This window comes from Haliotis rufescens, unplaced genomic scaffold (assembly GCF_023055435.1).
Source record: "Haliotis rufescens isolate VD_foot unplaced genomic scaffold, xgHalRufe1.0.p SCAF_66, whole genome shotgun sequence".
Lineage (NCBI taxonomy): Eukaryota > Metazoa > Mollusca > Gastropoda > Lepetellida > Haliotidae > Haliotis > Haliotis rufescens.
The window spans coordinates 1,944,193-1,960,403 of record NW_025964357.1 but is presented as its reverse complement, the minus strand read 5'-3'; the positions used below and the strand labels follow the sequence as shown (position 1 = coordinate 1,960,403).

At 39.0% G+C, this 16,211-nt stretch overlaps 1 protein-coding gene across 2 annotated transcripts in view; it reads right to left on the bottom strand.

Annotated features, from left to right (window-relative positions):
• Nucleotides 1–1,866: 1,866 nt before the first annotated feature.
• The window catches only part of LOC124113710 (maternal embryonic leucine zipper kinase-like), a 41,574-nt gene continuing 27,229 nt past the window's right edge, over nt 1,867–16,211 (bottom strand). Inside the window, exons 12-17 of one of the 2 annotated variants that reach the window (XM_048387117.1) lie at nt 14,770–15,214; nt 10,394–10,526; nt 9,998–10,160; nt 9,571–9,674; nt 8,633–8,814; nt 1,867–4,851 (exon numbers count right to left, since the gene is read on the bottom strand). In XM_048387117.1, coding sequence (XP_048243074.1) covers nt 8,637–8,814; nt 9,571–9,674; nt 9,998–10,160; nt 10,394–10,526; nt 14,770–15,214 — 1,023 coding nt within the window. In that variant the 3' untranslated portion in view covers nt 1,867–4,851; nt 8,633–8,636. The remainder of the gene's footprint in view (nt 4,852–8,632; nt 8,815–9,570; nt 9,675–9,997; nt 10,161–10,393; nt 10,527–14,769; nt 15,215–16,211) is intronic. The other variant, XM_048387118.1, reaches the window with a different exon arrangement.

Genomic DNA, 16,211 nt, shown 5'->3' with positions numbered 1-16,211 from the left:
CGAAACACACCACGTGCAACATCACTTGCTCGGCTGTGATAACGTTGGGTTTTTTATTTGCGTGCCATCATAATCTTACAGCAAGTGAACAGTGAAAACATGACACGACGGATGGAAGCCCAACGCAATGTCATCGGCCGACTGCAAAAAGATGAATCATCTTCAGCCATTGCCAGGTTTTTCCACTTGGCACCAAGCACATAAAGAGACAAAGACCGTGGCACCCTTACGAGACCCATGAGACCTCCCAGATCAGGTCGACCACGTATCACCACAAGAGCACAGGAAAGATCCATACGGCTACGTCACTTACGTGAAAAAAACACCTCGGCCCTCTCTACAACTACGGCAATACCAGGATTGCGTAGACTATCAGCCCAGACAATAAGGAACCGTTTAAGCGCTGAAGGTGCAAGCGCTGGACGACCAGTTCGAGGCGTCATTTTGACGAACCTGCGTCGTCGGCTGCGTGTCAAGGTCACAGAGTATGGCAACAACTGCGATGGAAACAAGTTTGGTGTATGCTTTGCCGTGCCGATGGTAGACGTCGTGCTTACAGGCGTCGCGGAGAACGTTATGTACGAAACTACATACAGGAAGTGGACAGATTTGGTGGTGGTAGTGTGATAACATGGGCAGCTATCGCCTACATTGGTACAACAGACTTGGTGCAAGGGAATTTAACGGCACAACGTTATACGGATGAGAGTCATCGGTCACACGTCCTTCCCATGATGCAACAAGCGAACGTCACACGGCAAGACTGACAACAGCCGTTTTCAAGAACCACACCATCCAAGTCCTGCCACGAGCCTCAAGATCTCCAAATTTAAACACAATCGAACATTTATGGGATGCACTGGATCAACGACTGCGAGCACGTCAGCAACAACAACAGAACCTGACAGTTAGCACAAACACTGCAGGTAGAGTGAGTGAACATTCCCCAAGTCACAATTCGAGATCTGATTGCTACCATGTGACCACAATGCCAGTCAGTTTTGGACTCTAATGGAAGCCATACAAGATATTGAGAACAGATGGCCTTCACCTTGAAAATCTACTGTTACATGTGTGTCATCCTGGGTCAATATATGACAATTGAACAATCGATTACCATCTGTTGATTTATGATATAAGAAAATATAATCTAAATATCACTGTTGCGTTTCTCTCTTTGCAGAGTATATGTAGGGTCAATATGTAGTAAATCAATATTTGAACCGCCCCCTCAGACTACAATCTTCATATGCATGGATTAACAAACATACAAAAAAACATTTTGACCATGGAAGTAAACATGTACTGTGTTACATGTATAAAGTTGCAACCTACACAATAGTACACATGGTCATGTGGAGAGTAAATGACTAACAGATCAGTTCTTACCAGCAGAACCGAAATAAATAGTTAGACTAGGTAGTAGACGTGTAGCCAGGTTTACATCTACCCCAATGATACGGGCGTTCAAGGCAGGCATCAATGCTGTTTAATGTGCAGCTGTTTTCAGTTGTTTGGTTTGTTGTTTAACGCCCCACCCTGCTTTATTCCGGCTATATGATGGTGGTCTGTAAATAACCGAGTCTGGATCAGAAAATCCAGTGATTGACAAGATGACATGCATCAACCAAGTCGGCAAGCCTGACCACCCGTTCTCGTTAATCGCCTCTTAAGACAAGCACAGCTACCTTTAACGGCAGGCATGGGTTGCTGAAGCCCTATTCTAACCACGATATTATGTAAGATGGCGGCTTTGAGTGCAAATTGTTATTAATTGGAGAGAGCAGTCTCAACACACTTCATATGGCGGGAACATTCCATAAAACAAACCTACCAGGCCAGTCAAATAACAGGCAATACAATTCGGACAATATTCTATGGTTTATTTCATATAAGTGTATAGATAGCACCTCAAGGTGGTCACAGTGACTATACAACTGCTATGTACAGTGAAAACAGAGCAATAGACAGACAGACAGACAGACAGACAGACAGTTGTATATACAGGAATTCGACTTGGGGCACACCGACATAAATCTGACATTGCAAAATGCACATATATTTGCAGACAGCATTTGTAAAAACGTTTGAAAGAATTGCCAAGATTGGTAACTTTCTTAAAATGACGAAAAATGTCAGTAACATACATATTCCTGAGTATGCATCACATTTTATCTATATGTGCTCTTTCAACATATATGCCTTCAGTAATTCAATAATATTCAGGAAAATTGTTTCTTCTTAACCATAAGGGAGCCCATGTCATTGTTTCCAAATATTACAAGATACATCTATTTCTGAGGAGCTTGATCGTGGGAGAACATCTCCCTAACTTTGTTGACTTTTTGTATCTGGTGGTCATGTATTTCACAGTTGTAATACGTCAGCATAAGCAGAGTTTTGCAAAAATGGCTGTTAGGTCACTAAAATGCTTATAGTACTGGTAATATTAACAAACACAAGACATTTCAACATAAAAATGAAACTGAATTTTCTTTTTGAAATGTGAACCTGTTGATCACTTCACCAATACATTTGAAATAACTTTAAAAGAAATTGATTTTGTGTGTTCTACAACTGACAATCTTCAGATTTTTAGTATCTAAAAATATATCATCATTGCATGTGCTTACCCATAGAGATATAGTTCTCAGTGATCCGAGTTACTCACCTCAACAACTAAACAATCTAAACTGATAACAAAAGTGTTATCTGGAACAAATGTACCAGTTAAGATAAATGAAGTGTCAACCCTTGGTGAAACTTTTACCTGCAGAAAATTGATATCTGCTTTGCATGTTAAATGGTTTTGTTTTGCTGTACTCAATTAAAAAAGCATTCATTCATGAATATTGATTTTGCTGGCATGTGTTTTCCCTACAGTGAGAGTGCCGCGGCGCCTGCTGGGGGTGATCACCACACTCACCTACAACCTGCCAATACAACTGTAGTCACTAGAAGCGTTTGGGTGGGAGTTACATGTTGTGGGGCAACTCCATTATTAAATTAATAATTCTTCAATATGATACAAATCTTTCTATAATACACCCGAATTAAAATATCATAAGGCTTACTAAGGTGGAGTTTCACTACATCTGAAGACTGTGTCTGCACTGAACCCTGCAGCTGATAACGAAGCTGGCATCATAAAACTGTAATAGTGTTACATTTGACTGCTCAGGGCTGTAGATAGCACTTAATCAAAAGGTACCTGTTACACATCAGTTTTATTACATTCAAACAGAATATCACAGATACTCAGCCAGAGAAATCTTTCAAAGACAATACCAGAAAGAATTAGCCTTATAGTGCTGAAAATATAGAACAGAAATCCAGCAGTTGTGGAGTGAATAGAGGAATATAAAACAAGAACGGCTGCCAAGCCTTACATTACGAGAAATACAAAATAAAGGAAATACGACTATAATATTACTTTAGTGAATTTTTCAAGATACATTTGAGTAGAACCAGATCCAGAGGTTTTAATTTATTCAAAGTCCGCATTACTTAAAAAACTTTTCTTGTTGTGTATTGAGGGAAGGGAAGCAACTCTGTCAGTCATGAACAGTATTTGAAGTAGAATTTTTATGTACATGTTGCAAATAACAAGAAACATGTGTTGACCTACAGTAGGGACTGGCATAAAAGGGAGATGTGATGTTTTAGATACCCTGAGTACAATACAGTAAACGTTTATAACAAACAGGCAGATATAACGAACTGTTTTCTTTGTCTAGTCCACATGCTATTATATATATATAATGTATATATGCGCTCATAACGAAGTTCATTTATACTAAATTTAAAGGTCCCTTTGAGTTAGCTATAACCGAAGTTTACTGTATGTACGTATTGCTACATATTTGTCAGTGACTTTAATATCTGTGTATACCTCCCATTAAAATATACAGCATAAAATGAGCAGATCACAATGTGCCCAGCTAAAATAACAGAATCTAAAACAGTCATATAAACAGGATAAATGCAGCCATAAAAACATCAGAGATTAAAATAACTGACACACAGCACATGATTTAAAGGACGTGAGGCAAGCCCTCTAACTTAAGGCAATCAAGTCCTTTACACAGATATATGTACATCACTAACAATATCACCTGGACACCCTCGCACAAGGCTATTCCAGCTCAAAGACCAACTCCTATTCCTTAACAGTCTGGCTGGCTGTGTGCGTGTGAATCTTGCAGTGCGAATGTCTCAGGAGGAATTATCTGCAACCATCACTATTGCAAGTAGGGCTACATGTTTATACCAAATACAAATCTGTTGTTTCATCTCCCTAGTGTCAGACAGGCCATGTGTTCTTCACCTAATGAGCAGAGGTCAGCCGGTTGACCCAGGTGATATCCGGTAGATGTCCAAAACAGGTGAAGGGGCCCAAGTCAACTGTTGCATGTCAGGGATGGCTGCAATATGGCCCAGAGGATCCAATTTGTATTTTATGAAAACTTCACTCAATAAAATCTTGTGACTTCCTTTTTGCGATGTTTGCAAACATAGCTAGCGTCTGCTAGCCTCCACTTGCCAGACATGACTGCAGTCCTAACATTGTAGATGCTCACTGTGATGCAGATAAAATACCCGACAAATCAAGAATCAGGAGAGAAAAATGTTCTTTTTTTTCTCACCATCATGGCACTGATCGAGATTATGTTTCTAAAATAGCACAAATTTACATTTTAGTCACAATATATATCACATCACCATCACATAATCCAGGATGGGTGTATTTCAATACCATCACATAATCAAGGATGGGTGTAGTTTCGGAATGAAGCACTCTTACAATCTACACAGCATAAACTGTGGCTTTCTTTGGAGGACTTTCAAAACCTGTAAACGTAAACAAGTCTTTATAGTCATCCATATCCATGAAAATACTAAAAAGTTTTTCAAATCTGTGTATGTAGTGTTAAGATTAACTGACATATCACTACATTAACAATTATCCGATACATCTGTCTAAAAAATTGTATATGAAACATAAGTTCCTTTTGAGTTTGGAATACATTTCTACATCTCTTCTTGAAAATGATTTAGTGATAGACAAAGAACAATTTGAAAATAGGAGCGAGGACAGTAATTGCTAATTATAGCAGAGATCTCAAGGACAAGGGATGTAATGACTCTCCAAATAAAACACATCTTTTCTAAAGAAACTTGACTTAGGTAATTTCTGTTTTAGCAGTTCAATGATAAGTATTTTGCAAATACATTTCATGCTTTGTGAGTAAGATGTACTCTATACGACAACAGAAATCTCAGTTGCTCAACTCAAGTAGGAACTACATATACATGTGTAGCAGAAGAAAATCAAAGAATGTAAACGTTTCAGCTCAAACACTTAGGAAACGTTTTGGACAGCTATCAGATGTAAGATTATCTTGGGTTCTGTTGTGTAATCACAGCTCAGCAGATGTAAGAATATCTTCGGTTCTGTGACCTTATCACAGCTTACAGATGTAAGAATATCTTCAGTTCTGTTACCTTATCACAGCTGTTAGATGTAAGAATATCTTCGGTTCTGTTACCTTATCACAGCTATTAGATGTAAGAATATCTTCAGTTCTGTTACCTTATCACAGCTATTAGATGTAAGAATATCTTCAGTTCTGTTACCTTATAACAGCTATTAGATGTAAGAATATCTTTGGTTCTGTGACCTTATCACAGCTTACAGATGTAAGAATATCTTCAGTTCTGTTACCTTATCACAGCTTACAGATGTAAGAATATCTTCAGTTCTGTTACCTTATCACAGCTTACAGATGTAAGAATATCTTCAGTTCTGTGACCTTATCACAGCTTACAGATGTAAGAATATCTTCAGTTCTGTTACATTATCACAGCTTACAGATGTAAGAATATCTTCAGTTCTGTTACCTTATCACAGCTATTAGATGTAAGAATATCTTCAGTTCTGTTACCTTATCACAGCTTACAGATGTAAGAATATCTTCAGTTCTGTTACCTTATCACAGCTATTAGATGTAAGAATATCTTCAGTTCTGTTACCTTATCACAGCTATTAGATGTAAGAATATCTTCGGTTCTGTGACCTTATCACAGCTATTAGATGTAAGAATATCTTCAGTTCTGTTACCTTATAACAGCTATTAGATGTAAGAATATCTTCGGTTCTGTTACCTTATAACAGCTTACAGATGTAAGAATATCTTCAGTTCTGTTACCTTATCACAGCTATTAGATGTAAGAATATCTTCAGTTCTGTGACCTTATCACAGCTATTAGATGTAAGAATATCTTCAGTTCTGTGACCTTATCACAGCTATTAGATGTAAGATTATCTTCGGTTCTGTGACCTTATCACAGCTATTAGATGTAAGAATATCTTCGGTTCTGTGACCTTATCACAGCTATTAGATGTAAGAATATCTTCAGTTCTGTTACCTTATAACAGCTATTAGATGTAAGAATATCTTCGGTTCTGTTACCTTATAACAGCTTACAGATGTAAGAATATCTTCAGTTCTGTTACCTTATAACAGCTATTAGATGTAAGAATATCTTCAGTTCTGTTACCATATCACAGCTATTAGATGTAAGAATATCTTCAGTTCTGTTACCTTATCACAGCTATTAGATGTAAGAATATCTTCAGTTCTGTTACCTTATCACAGCTTACAGATGTAAGAATATCTTCAGTTCTGTTACCTTATAACAGCTATAAGATGTAAGAATATCTTCGGTTCTGTGACCTTATCACAGCTATTAGATGTAAGAATATCTTCAGTTCTGTTACCTTATCACAGCTATTAGATGTAAGAATATCTTCAGTTCTGTTACCTTATCACAGTTTACAGATGTAAGAATATCTTCAGTTCTGTTACCTTATCACAGCTATTAGATGTAAGAATATCTTCAGTTCTGTGACCTTATCACAGCTATTAGATGTAAGAATATCTTCAGTTCTGTTACCTTATCACAGCTATTAGATGTAAGAATATCTTCGGTTCTGTTACCTTTTAACAGCTTACAGATGTAAGAATATCTTCAGTTCTGTTACCTTATCACAGCTATTAGATGTAAGAATATCTTCAGTTCTGTTACCTTATCACAGCTATTAGATGTAAGAATATCTTCGGTTCTGTGACCTTATAACAGCTTACAGATGTAAGAATATCTTCAGTTCTGTTACCTTATCACAGCTATTAGATGTAAGAATATCTTCGGTTCTGTTACCTTATAACAGCTTACAGATGTAAGAATATCTTCAGTTCTGTTACCATATCACAGCTATTAGATGTAAGAATATCTTCGGTTCTGTGACCTTATCACAGCTTACAGATGTAAGAATATCTTCAGTTCTGTTACCTTATAACAGCTATTAGATGTAAGAATATCTTCGGTTCTGTTACCTTATAACAGCTTACAGATGTAAGAATATCTTCAGTTCTGTTACCTTATCACAGCTATTAGATGTAAGAATATCTTCGGTTCTGTGACCTTATAACAGCTTACAGATGTAAGAATATCTTCAGTTCTGTTACCTTATAACAGCTATTAGATGTAAGACTATCTTTGGTTCTGTTACTTTATCACAGCTTAGCAGATGTAAGAATATCTTCAGTTCTGTTACCTTATAACAGCTATAAGATGTAAGAATATCTTCGGTTCTGTGACCTTATCACAGCTATTAGATGTAAGAATATCTTCAGTTCTGTTACCTTATCACAGCTATTAGATGTAAGAATATCTTCAGTTCTGTTACCTTATCACAGTTTACAGATGTAAGAATATCTTCAGTTCTGTTACCTTATCACAGCTATTAGATGTAAGAATATCTTCAGTTCTGTGACCTTATCACAGCTATTAGATGTAAGAATATCTTCAGTTCTGTTACCTTATCACAGCTATTAGATGTAAGAATATCTTCGGTTCTGTTACCTTTTAACAGCTTACAGATGTAAGAATATCTTCAGTTCTGTTACCTTATCACAGCTATTAGATGTAAGAATATCTTCAGTTCTGTTACCTTATCACAGCTATTAGATGTAAGAATATCTTCGGTTCTGTGACCTTATAACAGCTTACAGATGTAAGAATATCTTCAGTTCTGTTACCTTATCACAGCTATTAGATGTAAGAATATCTTCGGTTCTGTTACCTTATAACAGCTTACAGATGTAAGAATATCTTCAGTTCTGTTACCATATCACAGCTATTAGATGTAAGAATATCTTCGGTTCTGTGACCTTATCACAGCTTACAGATGTAAGAATATCTTCAGTTCTGTTACCTTATAACAGCTATTAGATGTAAGAATATCTTCGGTTCTGTTACCTTATAACAGCTTACAGATGTAAGAATATCTTCAGTTCTGTTACCTTATCACAGCTATTAGATGTAAGAATATCTTCGGTTCTGTGACCTTATAACAGCTTACAGATGTAAGAATATCTTCAGTTCTGTTACCTTATAACAGCTATTAGATGTAAGACTATCTTTGGTTCTGTTACTTTATCACAGCTTAGCAGATGTAAGAATATCTTCAGTTCTGTTACCTTATCACAGCTATTAGATGTAAGACTATCTTCAGTTCTGTTACCTTATCACAGCTTAGCAGATGTAAGAATATCTTCAGTTCTGTTACCTTATCACAGCTTAGCAGATGTAAGAATATCTTCACAGAGCTTCTTGTAATGCCAGACATCACCCTTGACTCGCTTGCGACACACTCCGATGTATGGTGACTTGGGCATGGCACACACCTCCATGTCAAAGGCTAGTCTCACTCGACCCCAGTCATCCATCACAGTACACCGCAGTGCGTAGCTGCAATACAGACACCAAACACATTGTACAGGCTGCAAACATTGACATAACTACTAAAGAATAACTACTACATAAACCAAGGCTAGCTGCCACAAACCCCAAACGCAGCCCATCCCAACTAGAGGTGCAAGGACTCATTAATATTCCTCTGCATTGTGCTGCCAGCATGGCACTACAATAACCAGCATGTACTGACACCAGCCATGATACATGGGTGTAGTGACAATCTATGTGATACCCACAATATGAAGTCCTGCTTCTGCACATGTGCTGTGTGGTCTATATTGTGAGGTGAGGTGAAATGGGGTTTAATGTCCTGTTCAAGATTATTGCAGTTATATAGCGACATACATGTATGTGTTTGGTTGCTTGTACTAGCCTCGACTAATACCAGTTTTATTGAACTGACCCACTGAGATACCATGCCACAGTTTAACATGGACACATTATGCTGACTACATACTGACCAGTCCTTGATTTATCCACTAAATGCGAAACACCAGACAGGGTAACAACAAGCACCATCTTTTAATCTGCTTTGGTATGACATGTCCTGGGGATCATACCACTGACCTTCCACTCTCCAGGCAGATACTACCCACTAGAGATTTCTATTGTTAAACCTAGTTGTCTATTAGTACTATTACTGCGTGGGACTCCCAGCATCACTCATACAGAATATGTTCCGTCTTAAGACCTGTGCAGCAGGCAGTACATTCATGAGGCTAGATTCTACAGAATAACGTGGGGACTGACTCGCTCTGCTTGTAGGGGATGCACTTCTCCTCTATGATGGCTCTCAGTCTCTTCAGCACATAGTCAGGATTGAACTGACATGTTCGGAACACGTTGTGGAGTGCCTGCAACAATTCCATAGAATGATAAGACAGGGAAACAGCCGTTAGATGATCTTGTTCTCTGCAGCTTATCATAAATATAAAGTCATATACAACACAGATACTGGGCACTTTTTAAAATTTTGTATCTAGGTAAGACGGTTAGACATAATGCTTGGGCCAGATTGGATGAATTCCATTTCAGGGTCAGAAAATCTGCTTGTGTATTCAATTGTGCAATTACCTTTCAAAGTTTTTCTTAACAGAACCGATATCAAATTCCTTAGTGTGAAAACAATACAAAATCATTCTTTATTTTATGAGGAAATACAAACTAGATACAATACCTTCACTTTCCTGGGCCCATCTGCAGTACTGCCCCGTTGTTTCTTTGGTGTGAGCATGTTGAAGACCTTCTCCAGACTGCCGAACATGGACTTTTTGGACTTGTGTGCACTACTGGGGGTAGACATGCCAGCCTTATATAGGCCCTCATCCACTGATGCCGCTCTGGGGGAATAGAGGGAGGTCCATACATCACACATACTGGGCATACACATGGGGCCTGTCTCACAACAGTTGTCTCCCCTATGACATCAAGAAATGTACTTAAAACTTTACACTGAATTTTTAAGCAATAAAATAATTTGCACTGCACAGTTGGTTGCTAAGAGAACCTTATAAACTTTGTTGTTGAATTACTGAGAACTACAGGTGAGTTGAGGCGGCCTTGCTGCACTCACTTCTTGGATGCACTGATGGGAGTGTGTATTCCGGTGTCCACCGTTATGTTGTTCAGCTGGGAGTCATAGGACCGGGATGGGGATAGTGTTGTGTTCATGTAGGAGTTGTCAATAGGCTTGAGTGGTGTACACACTGAAAGTAGACAGCTGCATCAACAACAGAGACCTAACAGAAGGGCTGGAATCAGGCAAGGCGAGATCAGCCCTTCCTTACCTGGAACCTGGTACAGCACAGGGGTGAAAATAATGCCTGCCTGAACGAAGTGACTGGCACACTTAATAAAATGTGAAATTTAATAAAGATTTATTCAAAGAACAGATTTAAAGAAAGAGATCATTCAAAACATAATTAGATACTTAATGTTAACTCATCATTGTGACTGTATTTCTAGCACTATATCATGAAGATTGCTGTTTGAAACGAAACAGTTTGAACATTAATGTTAAAACAAAACATGTATCATTTAACAGGCCCCCATCACCTTGATATCACATCTAATCTGGTCTATAAACAAAACTGAAAAAACAAACAAAATATTTTCAGATATGCGACTAGGGCAGAGAAGTTGCATTGCAGACAGCAGACTAGCAAAGGGGTTTCCAATATTTAGTAAGTTATTAGTTAAACAAGGAACATGAAAGTGTGACAAATCCAATGAAAGCAAGGTAACTAAAGCTTAATAGCTGTCTACTGATACATGACAACATGCAGCTCTATATGTGATGTACCGTATTTTCTTGAGTATAGTGCACACTTTTTTTCAAAAAACACAGCTGTGTAGAAGGGGGTGTGCATTATACACGAATTAATGAGTTTTGATGTTTTTTCCCCCATGGAAAGACATTACCGCGAGCACTTAACACCGGAAATACCATGTCAACAAATCCATACTGAAGTACGCAAATTAGTCATGTAATTACACTGTCTGGCTATAAAAAGTGTTCTTTGTATATCTGGACTTATGTTTGTAACTTATTTTATTAATTTTATTCAAAATTCCTTTTAATATTGTTTTAATTAATTTTGGTGAAATCGTGTGAAGCGATCGGAAGATCCCACAACTCACCGTTATTAACAGCAACCACGGTCAGATTACCGCTATTGAAGCCTTGAAACAAACTTTAGTTGACAGAGAATGGATACATATATCATAAATGCCATACTGTGATTCTTTAAAAGTCATTTTTGTTTTTGTTGGACGATTCTATGTCAACACATAATTCTCGCGATCGCGCAATCACGTGCATGGGAGCCTTGTCGGTGACTTGTCAGACTGGTTCCATGTAAAAAATAATACCCGGCAATAGCAATCAGCTGCTTGGCTTAGAGTTATTATTATTTTAAATATATTTAGTAAAAGCTGCATCTAAATTAACAAGATATTAGAATATATTATTCCTGATAAAAAAATAGTTTCAGATACAATTTTTGCCGATTCTTGCATTAAAATCCTGTAAAGTTATATCATTGGGTGTGTCTTGACCGAATCACCGGTAGATTCCAAGAAAACGTGTGTACAGCTGATTGCTGTGTCCGGCGAGAAAATACACAAGGTAATCTTAATCCCTGGAAATAAAACAATGCCTAGCAGAACAAAAAAATACAACTTAAACGGTAAATCAACATGTCTGGTGATTTTTTGTCAAAATTTCGAATTTGTACTGACCAAGTTTCTCATCACCTGTTCGTTTGCCGGACTTTGCTAAAGGGGTCCGATGTAATTCTTTTTCTGCGCTTGGTATTTAATTTTTTTCCCCAAAAAATATTGAATCGGCTAGAGGGGGGTGCGCATTATACATGGGTGCGCACTATACTCAAGAAAATACGGTACATGCATCAATTGGCAGTCACTGTAGGTGCAGCAGCTTTGCAACACTAGGAGTGGCAAAAATAGGAGTTTCACAGGAGTTTGTTAATCTTGGAATACAGTACTAGTAAAATCCTAGAAATTTTTTTTTATATTTGTATACTTATCCCGCATTACTCCTTAATGCATTTACTGCTTGTTCTCGACAGAGAAAGCTGTGTGAGGTCTTGCTGAAGAAGAAGTTGTTTAAACTAGCTGAGTGGCTAACCCTATCACACAGCTCCCTTGTGACCATGGAGGTGGGGACATCACTGATCAGCACATTACTGCTAAAAACAGAGCATCTGAAGACATCGTGGGAAGGCAGCTCTGCGATGGTTGGGCCACTTTAGACGAAGTAATGCAGGATAAGTATACAAATATAAAAAATATCTAGGGTTTTAGTAGATTTTTAAAACTTATCCCGCATACTCCTTAATGCAACTTCACGGACGGAGGAGGGCATACTTTCAGATGTGATACTGATAAACTCTCCATTGACTCCAACCAAGCAGCAACAGTGATGTCCGGTATCGAGTGACAATTCCTGTCAGCGGGAAGGGGAGAGTCAGGTGTTTGTGATGTCCAGGTATCATTGCAGTAATAGAAACTAAACAGCTTTTAAAGTCTAGAAAGTGTCATACAGAGCCAAAGCATGCAGTATGTAACCTTCTAGTCTGGGGTGACACGCACCAGAGAGAGGGCAAAAGGTCTGCTCCACACATGTTCAAGCATTAGTGGCGTCATGGGGCGGTGACCTGCTGGGCAACCACCAAAGGGCCGAAACTGTGGACACCTTCCACATCTTCTAAGTCGACATCTCGCAGGTAGTGGCTGGTGAAGACTGTGTCCAAGCACCATAAGCAGCGTTCCATGGAGCAATTACTGTAAAGGGCCATGGTAGAGGAGACCGCCTGGATCTCATTTGGGTTCTTGGAGAATCCAGTTCCGTGATAGAGCAAAGCGACAAGGCGTTCACGTTGCTGCTGACTTCTACCTGCGACGTGATTCTTCATTCGGGTAGCTGTGACGTTGTCCTTGACAGTTCTTGGATCGTCAAAAGAAGCATTGCAGAGCACACACGGAACATAGAAGTTCCTGTTCATCTTCCACCCCCACTATCGAAGATAGGGGTGGGATGATGAAGGATCTATCTTGGTGTCCAGGGAGATGATTCTTGGCTATGGCTAAGTCTCAGCACAGCCCAAGATGAACAGCTCCATGCACTCTGCGCTCAAATCTCAGACGGGTGATGTCGAGAGCGTGTAGTTTGCTCACTCGTGCCGCTGTTGCCAGAGTCAAGAGGAAGACTGTCTTAACTTGGCTTTCCAGACAAAAGTGGCATAAAAGTGCTTGGATTTCCGGATTCTTTGTCATCTTTTGATTTTCCAGAACTGCCAAGACAGATAGGTTGTGATGGTGCTGCCCTTCAGATGACGCATGTGGCGCAGGAACAGAAGAAATTCAGACAAGAATTGGGGTCGACTTGGCCGTTGAAGAGGCAGGTGGAAGACCAGGGTTGACGTAGTATATCCCTCTTGAACACTCCGAGTCCCACTCAGTGAACGCCAGGTAACTGAGTCAACGGGTGTTGGTGATCTCCACAAACGCTGCACGCATGTGAGCTAGCTCTCATGTGGTTGATCAATCGCTGTGTCCTTTTTATCCATGTCTGGGTCTGGTGATGGAGCTACAACAGGTGATCTGAGAAGCTGGCTGAGGCCTAGGTGGGAGTCGACATCTGAGAGGGAACAGTCATAGGCTGAGTCGGAGTAGTAATCTCTATGGCGCTGGACTGGAGAGCGGCTCCAGGAACAGCGTCTGTGGAACGGGATGACTTGCTCCCACTGTGTCTGGATAAAGGAGCAAGCGAAACACCAGCACTTTAATAACAAAAATATCAGCAAGGGTACGATCACAAGGAATAATAGTGTCGCAAGACATGCAAAGGATCCAAGTGGATTAGAGCTGACTCAAACAGGTGTCCACTATATGGGTGACAAGAGTAATGTGCTGATCAGTGACGTCACCCCTTCCATGTCACACGGGAGCTGTGTGATAGGGTTAGCCACTCAACCAGTTGGAACAACTTCTTCTTCAGCATGACCTCGCACAGCTCTTTCTCTGTCAAGTACAAGCAGTAAGTGTATTAAGGAGTAATGCAGGATAAGTATAAAAATAATTAAAATATGCACAATGATTATTAAAGCAGAAGATTCTTTACTTGAAGAAATCCTCACAAAGTCTACTTATCATCCGTCCGACACAGTAATATTTACACCGGCCAGATGAGATTGTTTCTGCTTCACAAGATGCTTTGATGAAAAACTGGTATATTAAAGCATTTTGCATAAGCTTTTAGATATGAATGTTTTGATTGGTTTGTTACGTTTATGTATAACAAAAGTGCATACAAGCAGGCCACCATTGTTGTTGTGTAGGTTATAAGCAGTGAGGGAGTGGGACATGCTCACTACAAAGTGACAGAATGCACCACGGATGACCACCAATTGATAAATACATTTGTACCTTTAAACAGAGCAGCACAGTCATACTGATGTTTCTTCTGATTGTGTGGAGCTGATTTAGGTGCTGTCATAATCAGTGGCTCCTTGGAGCCTGCTAGGGGTGACTTACTGCTGTCATCCAGGGATGCTATGTGCAACTGTTTGGACATGAGGGGAGATCGTGGCTTGGCTGCAACATTCTTTAACACAGCATTTGCAGTTGGGGTCTTCTGATGTTTGACACGAGGAGAGTTTGGAATTTGTGGGATGAGGAAGTTTTCCTTGTCTTCTTTATCACCACTGTCTGAAAACGGAAGCCTCTCTCGGGCTCGCCCTTTGACTCTTTCTTTGGCGTGTTGTTGACAGTTGTATGCATTTTGTCTGCTTTCTTCTGTCTTCTCCTTCGGGGTGATGATGAATGGAGAGTGGTTGACATCACTCTCATCCTCAGAGCTGTATGTGTATGCCTGCAACAAGGAGGATATACATATGATCTCTATACATCATCGTGGAACCCAGTGTCTGGAACTGGGATATGTCAAATCCCTCATAGAGTCAAACTTAAAGTCCAGTCATGGCTTATAGTCATCACTGCTTTGACCCATATGTGTTAAATTCTCATTGCCTCAAACTTAATTTAAAGTCGCACAAGTTAAAAACTTACCCTGAAAAGATGTATCATGACATTATAAGTCACATGCTCACATGACAATCATGACAAATGCATGTTTTAACATCTCAAGAGGCTAAAAAAAAAAGTCTTGGGTTCTCAGGCACCACAGCATCATCACAAAGTCTGCTGCATGTTTCATTTTTATTTCCATTTTCAAAAAATAAAACAAATCCTTTAATATTCTGCATCTCGAACACACGACCCCCGCAGTGAAAATGCTACAATACTTAAAAAAGACACCATCCAATATAGTGTGCAGTTACTTCCCTTCACCTGCTCACTGCTGAACTGCACATATCATTATGGTCATGGCAGCAATAGGAGTTTGTATGCTTGTTTTGCCGTTTGCAAATTTGGTTAATGAAAACATGAAATTTATGATGAAACATTACCAAATTCAAGGACACTGTGAACTGTATGCCAGACAATGTTTCATACACAGAGATTATGATTACATGTGTATTTTGTCTCATAAAGTAAGCCAGAAATAGCAATCAGCTGTTCACACATTTTCTCCCCGATCTATGTTTGATTTAGTTTAAAAAATATTTAATCTAATGACCATTATCATAACTGAAATAACTGAAATTAATAGAAAGACAGAAGACTTTGTATCTATATCGACTAATGTCAGTTTCAAGGCAAGGAAATTAATCTACACAAAATTGAATCAAAATTTTAGAGGAAAGTAACATAATGGATTACAAACATATCCAGAGTTATCAAAAACGTAAATCACATAAATCGCAACAGATAAGAAAATAAAAAATTATCCAAATTTCCATCACCTT